Genomic DNA, 8,388 nt, shown 5'->3' with positions numbered 1-8,388 from the left:
GTGATAGACAGGCTTTAAGAGATTTACAGCGTGAGATCAAAAGAGATACTGGTGGACAAGGGAGGCATACAAGGGTGGAGAGGACCCTCTACTCAGGAAACGCAAGGGTGGCCTGGCAAGGGATTAAATCCATGGCTAGTGCCCCCCACATACAGTGAGGGAAAAAAGTATTTGATCCCCTGCTGATTTGGTACATTTTCCCACTGACAAAGAAATGATCAGTCTAATTTTAATGGTAGGTTTATTTGAACAGAAATCATTTTAGACCCAAACCACCCCTTTTACCCAGACTTTGAACTACTCCCTTCTGGGCGCAGGTATAGGGCACCCCCTCAGCAGGAAAAACAGAACTAGACAATCATTTGTGCCAGATATGATATCCCTCCTCAATAGCTCAGGCTAATGTTCCTATTGACTCAGTGAGGCCAGCATGCTAGTATTTACAACAACAAAAAACATGTACATGACACTGCAACAACATTTCCCTACGGGGACAATAAAGTCAGTAAGTATGGTGGTTTTGGGGTCACAGTTCGGTATCGGTATAGCGGGAAAATGAAATGCCAAAAGTTACTGTAGCAACATTTTTGGCCATTTAAGAAAATACAAAGTGTTGGTATTCCTGATTCCATGTATGATCATGAGTCATATAATGGCTGATGAGAGCACACATCAGGAGTACCAACAATTACTCAACAACACTAAAATAAAGTGCAATATGCGTGTGAAATCAATATGTAAACATGGCTCAGACATTGTACATTACGGACACCTTCCTAATATTCAGTTGACACCCCATGTGTCTATTGTCTCAAGGCTTGAGAATCCTTAAGCTGTCCTTTTCATCTACACCAGGGATGAGGCGGCAGAACATTTTGTAGGCCGGTGGACCAACTCAGCCTGGGTCTCAACTTACTGTTGAGAGTTAGAATAATAGAAAACACAGCTGCAATTAAAACATGTGGTTGTGTGTCACTCACTCAATTAGTTCATGTCAGCACAAAAAATATTAGATTGTTTAGTTAGTCTTGTGGCCAGCTATCTAAACTTGTAGTAAGCATGTTTTGAATTACCGACCAGGGTGGGGCACATTGATCATGAGGGATTATATTAAAAACTGCAAGCATTTGCCCCCACCCTATGGCAAAATATGTAGAATTGCAGGAAATGTACTTTAACAATATATTTTTTCTCTTCGCTGTCACAAGGAGGGCTGCTAAAATGCTATTTGGTAAACGCATCATACCAGCTGTATTTTGAAAGTTATATCTTTAACTTGATTGCTGACATGCAAAACATTTTGGGACTATATCAACAATGGACTAATAAAACGAATAACAAGAGATAGTTTTTGGGTGTCATTTTCTCTGTAGGTGTGGAGATCCATCTGTATCAGGGATGAGCAACTCCAGTCCTCTGGGGCCTGATTGGTGTCATACTTTTGCCCCAGCTAACACACCTGACTCCAACAATCAACTAATCATGATCTTCTGTTTAGAATGCAATTAGTTTAAATCAGCTGTGTTAGATAAGGATGGGGAAAAGCATGACACCACTCTGGCCCCCCGAGGACTGGAGTTGCCCATCACTGATCTGTAGTAAGCGCAACACATGGTGCGTTGGCCAATTCATTGACGTCGACTTTAGCTTGCTTAGATAGAGCGGGTCCTACCCGTTTGCTGAAATGGGTGCGAGGGTTCCAGTTTCATAGTGTCTCGAGCACTTTCATGAGGTGCTGAAACCCCATATTCTCAACCACCGAGAATGGGCGGATATCCACGGCAATAAACATGCTAAAGACAAATCAGAAAGTTTGTCTTTATTAACCCTGCTTCATAGTATAACTTATTTTGAACAAAAGCCACAAATAAGTGAGTCACTCAGCCCTATGCTGGGAAAATAGAGCTGTCCATGGTTCTGAAACAATCTTCAGTAACCATTGAATTGTCGCCTTTCCCTATATGTTGCTTTGTGCAGAATAGCGCAAATTGAGGAAACACCAACTTAATTACACTGAACAAAAATATAAAATGCAACATATTAAGTGTTGGTCCCATGTTTCATGAGCTGAAATAAAAGATCCCAGAAATGTTCCATACTCACTTAAAGCTTATTTCTCAATATTGTTAACATTTGTTTACGTCTCTGTTAGTGAGCATTTCTCCTTTGCCAAGATAATCCATGCACCTCACAGGTGTGGCATATCAAGAAGCTGATTAAACAGCATGATCATTACACAGGTGTAGCTTGTGCTGGGGACAATAAAAGGCCACTAAAATTTTCATTTTTGTCACAGCACATTGCCACAGATGTCTCAAGTCATGGGAGCGTTCAATTGGCATGTTGATTGCAGGAATGTCCACCAGAGCTGTTGCGAAGTAACTTAAATGTTAATTTCTCTACCATAAGACCAACGTTGTTTTAGAGAAATTGGCAGTACGTCCAACGGGCCTCACAACCGCAGACGTCTGTCAACGTTGTGAACAGAGTGCCCCATGGTGGCGGTAGGGTTGTGGTATGGGTAGGCATAAGCTACGGACAATGAACAATTACATTTTATCGAGGGCAATTTCAATTTCAGAGTTATCGTGAGGAGGGGACAACATTCCACAGGTCACAATCAACAGCCTGATCAACTCAATGCGAAGGCGATGTGTTGCGCTGCATGAGACAGTATCTGGCGTGACTGGTTTTCTGATCTACGCCCATACCTTTTTATTAAGGTATCTGTCAGTCATTTGAATTCCATAGATTAGGGCCTAATTAATTTATTTAAAATTCACAGATTTCCATGTATGACCTGTAACTCCAGTAAAATCTTTGAAATTGTTGCGTTTATATTTTTGTTCAGTATAAATAGATCTATTATCAACAGCCTAACTGTTAAACGTGCCTGTCTTTACAAATCATCCGTATACACACACAAAAGCATGTAGACACCCTTCAAATGAGTGGATTCGGCCATTTCATCCACATCGGTCAGGTGTATAAAATTGAACACACAGCCATGCAATCTACGTAGACAAATTGGCAGTAGAATGGCCTTACTGAAGAGCTCAGTGACTTTCAACGTGGCACCGTCATAGGATGCCACCTTTCCAACAAGTCAGTTTGTCAAATTTCTGCCCTGCTGGAGCTGCCCCGGTCAACTGTAAGCGCGGTTGTTGTGAAATGGAAACATCTAGGAGCAACAATGGCTCACAGAATGGGACCGCCGAGTGCTGTAGCGCGTAAAAATGGTGTCCTCGGTTGCAACACTCACTATCAAGTTCCAAACTGCCTCTGGAAGCAACGTCAGCACAAGAACTGTTCGTTGGGGGCTTCATGAAATGGGTTTCCATGGCTGAGCAACCGCACACAAGCTTAAGATCACCGTGCGCAATACCAAGTGTCGGCTGGAGTGGTGTAAAGCTCGCCACCATTGGACTCTGGAGCAGTGGAAACGCGTTCTCTGGAGTGATGACAGACAAATCTGGGTTTGGTGGATGCTAGGAGAACGCTGCCTGAACCAATGCTTAGCGCCAACTGTAAAGTTTGGTGGAGGATGGGGCTGTTTTTCATGGTTCAGGCTAGGCCTCTTAGTTCCAGTGAAGGGAAATCTTAATGCTACAGAATACAATTACATTCAAGACGATTATGTGCTTCCAACTTTGTGGCAACAGTTTGGGGAAGGACCTTTACAGTTTCAGCATGACAATGCCCCCGTGCACAAAGCGAGGTGCATACAGAAATGGTTTGTCGAGATCGGTGAGGAAGAACTTGACTGGCCTGCACAGAGCCCTGACCTCAACCCCAATGAACACCTTTGGGATGAATTGGAAAGCTGACTGCAAGCTAGTCCTAATCGCCCAGCAAGTCGCCGCAGCAATGTTCCAACATCTAATGGAAACCCTTCCCAGAAGTGTGGAGGCTGTTACAGAAGCAAAGGGGGGACCAAGTCCATATTAAAACGCCCATGGTTTTGGAATGAGGTGTTGAACGAGCAGGTGTCTACATACTTTTGGTCATGTAGTGCATGTCTACAGGAATAAGACAGATTCTGTTGCCTGTTTGAGAGTTTATTTAATAGTCTACTGACTCCGTGAGTACCAAGTATCACACAACTGCAAAATGTCGGATAAATGTTGGGTAAAGCAAGCCGTATGTTTTTAAAATCTTTGCTATGCTTTAATAAAAGGCTTTACAAAATGTTTGTTAGAACAGATTCTCTGGTATCACTTAGTGTTGTTTACACGGTTCCAAACAGGCAGAAAAAGGATCGTAATCCAACACCATCTGTTTGTCACACGTAATATGCAAGCAGCTCTCGCTTCTCTACCCTCCTTTCTCTTCATCTCCTTATTGTTATTATAATTATGATCCTCATTATAATAAGTCATGTCATTATATGGCTTCTTATCGCTATAGCCTTGAATAACCACCACTGAGCTGTAGGTCTAAGAGTGCGTCCTGTTTAGTCTTAATATCGCAACTTGCTATGCATGAAGCCTCTTCAGTCTTAAGAGTTCCAACTAGTCGTTGACAGATTTATATATCTATATAAAAAAAAGTTACCTTTATTTAACTCCTTATTTACAATGACGGCCTACAGGAGACCCCATAAGCTGTCCTAACAGTTAAGTGTTCTAAATCTCAGAGTAATACAACTGTGACACTCTGAAAGCTTAACCAAGTTTATTCTTCCCAGAGGATGAATACAGCTGCACTAGACATGTTTCCACCACCACAAGTATATATACTCCAAGTTAGGCACTCCTCCTTCTCTCCAATCCTTACATCTATCATGGTTCGACAGGGAGATGAAGTAATAAACCATCATTTCTCCCTTAAGGGGATCTGACCTCAACCCCTCATTTGCCTAATCCACAGATGTCCATCCGTATCCCCTATAGCAAACCAGTGACTTCCTCCCGTCCACCCAGCACATTCCAAAGCCATCTGGCTCCAACAGATAACCATCAACTTCTGATGGAAAAACAAGTCTCTAGGATAGCAATGTTCCAAGTTTAACCCAGAATCCAACAAGAGTTACCAGCAGGTATCTTGATTATAGAAAGAGGCAGTGGTTCCTAAACCATAGACAGGCAATTGCTTTGGAGTTGTTAAAATAAGATTTTTTATAATTTCTGTATGATGAACCCATTGGAATGGAAAAGGCGCAACGCTCGCTCACCACTAAAACTTTAGTTTCACTAAACAGGTTTAAAAGATTGACGTTTCAGCCTTCAATGGCCTTCTTCAGAATAATCACAAAGTGAATGGACAAGTTCATATTAGGGCATGGGGAAGACAATTACGGAGAAATCATCAGCTCGTGGTGCTGATGAGACACGTGGTAGACCATACAGGTTGGAACTAAGGGTTTGGGGTACTACGGTCAATGTCTCCATCTAGTGATGAAATACAGAAGTGGAACCAGTAAAAAAATAACTATTGGAAAACAAGGCAAGCTTTTTTCAACTATAGTAGGTGTAATTGATATACAACCATCACTATATAATGCATGTTGAATATGTTGGGTATATAAACGCAACTCTTTGTGTTGAACGAAATTATCAGACCAAAAAATACAACAGTTCACCTGACAAGAAATGTCTAACTCAATATCACCAGACCTGATTTTCCCTGACCTCAACCCCCTCAATTATAATCCAGATAATCAAAACAACCTCGTTAAGTCATGATGTACAGTATGTACTTCATATCCAATAGAAAGTAGTATACGTTATTGGTTCATCAACATCTTTGTGTTTTCGTTAATAAAAATAATTATAAAGAGACTAGACGTGCTCAAAAACGCCCTCTGGTGTTTTAAATGAGTATTAACTGCAAGCGCTGCGACTCACTGACATATCACAACATAGCGTTCACTATACTGCAGTATGATTTCAAATGAGGAACCACTGTAGTCGTTAACGGAACAGCCTGAACATGTTAGTTTTCAGCTCAGATGTACTCCAAAAAAAAGGGCATGCAATTCAGCTTAGACATAGCCTGTAGGCCTAGTGTTATTACTTTGTTCATATATTTTTGGGATGCATTCATTCAGGTCCGGAATGGGCTGTACTTATGTCTATGAAATGTGTGTTTGGAGGGCAGTGAGTGACAACGCACCGTCTCTGAGACATCCTATCCTGTACATCATGGGCATCTTGATGACAAAGGCGAACAGGTCGTCGATGAAGGTGTTCAGTGCCTTGTAGGTGAGCATCCTCCATGGGAGGTGGGCCACAGACTTCATCTTATAGTTGATGAACAGCTGTGGCGTCATCGTGATGAAACCTGAGCCAAATCACAAAGCAGACATGACGACGCATCAGATCAAAGAAACAATGAGCGTCGCACTTAGTCCTTCTCTGACAGTGTCACTTAGGGTAGAATATCACTTAGGATGTCAATTCATAACGAGACATTTAGGAAAGAATGTGTTAACAAGGACAGACTATCAATAATTATAGACTTATGGGTCAATAAGGCTGGACTGTCTGCTTGGACAGACTGTCAATAGGGATCCGACTGTGTAAATGACGATTAAGACGGCATAGATTCTCACTTGTCGTGGACTGTGCAACTGATATTTAGCGATTTGATCATCACAGCATAGAAAAACAAAGGATGATTTTCCAAGACCAGAAAAATAGGAATTCCTTGAAAAATCAGGCAATTTCTATTTATTTATAATCACATTCCTGAACAATGACCACCAGTGACTCACCAAAGGTTAACAAGAAGCCATAGAGCATGCCCAGTACGAATGAGTACCAGCCTTTGTGCTCTTGGTACAACACACTGTAGACGGCATAGCACCCGAACAGAGGGTACAGCAGCCATGACAGGTACTTGAAAGCCATCTACGCAGAGGGAAGAGGACAGGACAAAAACATCAGTACGAGATTGTCCATTCTAGCGGTCAATACAAGCTATCGTATTGTGTGGCGTTGACTTGTTTCCTTACGTCGTCGAAGACTTTGGTGGAGGACTGCACGTACGTTGACTTGTCTTTTATTGATAAGCGTGGGAGGATCCCGAACAATTTGTTTTCTCTGTCCAACTAAGGGGAAACCGACAACCAGATTAGCTAACAAACAGGGATTGATTTGTGCAACCAGAAAAAAGAGAAATACCTCACCTTGACGTCCATGACCTTGGTGATCTTCCAGAAGTCGATGAGCAGGCCGATGAACACGCTGACCTGGATGTTATGGGAACACGAGATGGGGATTAGAAAAGGGACCCCTCTGCTCTAGTACAATGGTCATGAATGCCAGGCGTACAGAGCCTGCCATGATGAATGCCAGGCGTACAGAGCCTGCCATGATGAATGCCAGACGTACAGAGCCTGCCATGATGAATGCCAGGCGTACAGAGAGCCTGCCATGATGAATGCCATGCGTACAGAGAGCCTGCCATGATGAATGCCATGCGTGCAGAGAGCCTGCCATGATGAATGCCATGCGTGCAGAGAGCCTGCCATGATGAATGCCATGCGTGCAGAGAGCCTGCCATGATGAATGCCATGCGTGCAGAGAGCCTGCCATGAATGCCATGCGTGCAGAGAGCCTGCCATGATGAATGCCATGCATACAGAGAGCCTGCCATGATGAATGCCATGCGTACAGAGAGCCTGCCATGATGAATGCCATGCGTACAGAGAGCCTGCCATGATGAATGCCATGCGTACAGAGAGCCTGCCATGATGAATGCCATGCGTACAGAGAGCCTGCCATGATGAATGCCATGCATACAGAGAGCCTGCCATGATGAATGCCATGCGTACAGAGAGCCTGCCATGATGAATGCCATGCGTACAGAGAGCCTGCCATGATGAATGACATGCGTACAGAGAGCCTGCCATGATGAATGACATGCGTACAGAGAGCCTGCCATGATGAATGACATGCGTACAGAGAGCCTGCCATGATGAATGACATTACAAAGGGTCTGGTGACAAGTCTTTATTTTAATCTTATATAAATAAATAAAAACCCCACTGACCTGCACCACAAAGTTGGTCTCATTGTCCAGGATGTAGAGCAGCACCACCAGGGACTGGAAGACCCCGAAGATGATGGAGCGCACAGAGAGACCCTCCATGGACTGCCTGCTGTTCCAGAATTGGATGTCTGACACACACACACACCAGAATAGAAAGAACATTCAACCACACAAAATACATGTAATAAGCAGTTAAGCTGTGGGGGGGGAAAGCACAGTGAGCTCACCATTCTTGAATGCCAGGAACTCAAAGATGCTGTGAACGATTGAGACCACAATGGTCACGCCCAGGAGGTAGGGATTGGTTTCCAGCAGGGCCACCTACAGAGACAACACAGTTCCTTAGCAACGGTTACCAGGGAAAAAACATGGAGTCCAGACTCCGGGACCAGT

At 43.3% G+C, this 8,388-nt stretch overlaps 1 protein-coding gene across 2 annotated transcripts in view; it reads right to left on the bottom strand.

The window, feature by feature from the left end:
* The window catches only part of LOC115205931 (cleft lip and palate transmembrane protein 1 homolog), a 35,708-nt gene that overhangs the window by 14,641 nt on the left and 12,679 nt on the right, over nucleotides 1-8,388 (bottom strand). For both annotated transcript variants that reach the window (XM_029772374.1, XM_029772373.1), the window contains exons 9-14: nucleotides 8,223-8,316; nucleotides 7,996-8,123; nucleotides 7,130-7,192; nucleotides 6,956-7,051; nucleotides 6,716-6,851; nucleotides 6,115-6,282 (exon numbers count right to left, since the gene is read on the bottom strand). In XM_029772374.1, the coding sequence (XP_029628234.1) occupies nucleotides 6,115-6,282; nucleotides 6,716-6,851; nucleotides 6,956-7,051; nucleotides 7,130-7,192; nucleotides 7,996-8,123; nucleotides 8,223-8,316 (685 nt within the window). The remainder of the gene's footprint in view (nucleotides 1-6,114; nucleotides 6,283-6,715; nucleotides 6,852-6,955; nucleotides 7,052-7,129; nucleotides 7,193-7,995; nucleotides 8,124-8,222; nucleotides 8,317-8,388) is intronic.

Source organism: Salmo trutta, chromosome 13 (assembly GCF_901001165.1).
Source record: "Salmo trutta chromosome 13, fSalTru1.1, whole genome shotgun sequence".
Lineage (NCBI taxonomy): Eukaryota > Metazoa > Chordata > Actinopteri > Salmoniformes > Salmonidae > Salmo > Salmo trutta.
The sequence above is the reverse complement of the archived record's forward strand: the minus strand, read 5'-3'. Positions and strand labels throughout refer to the sequence as shown.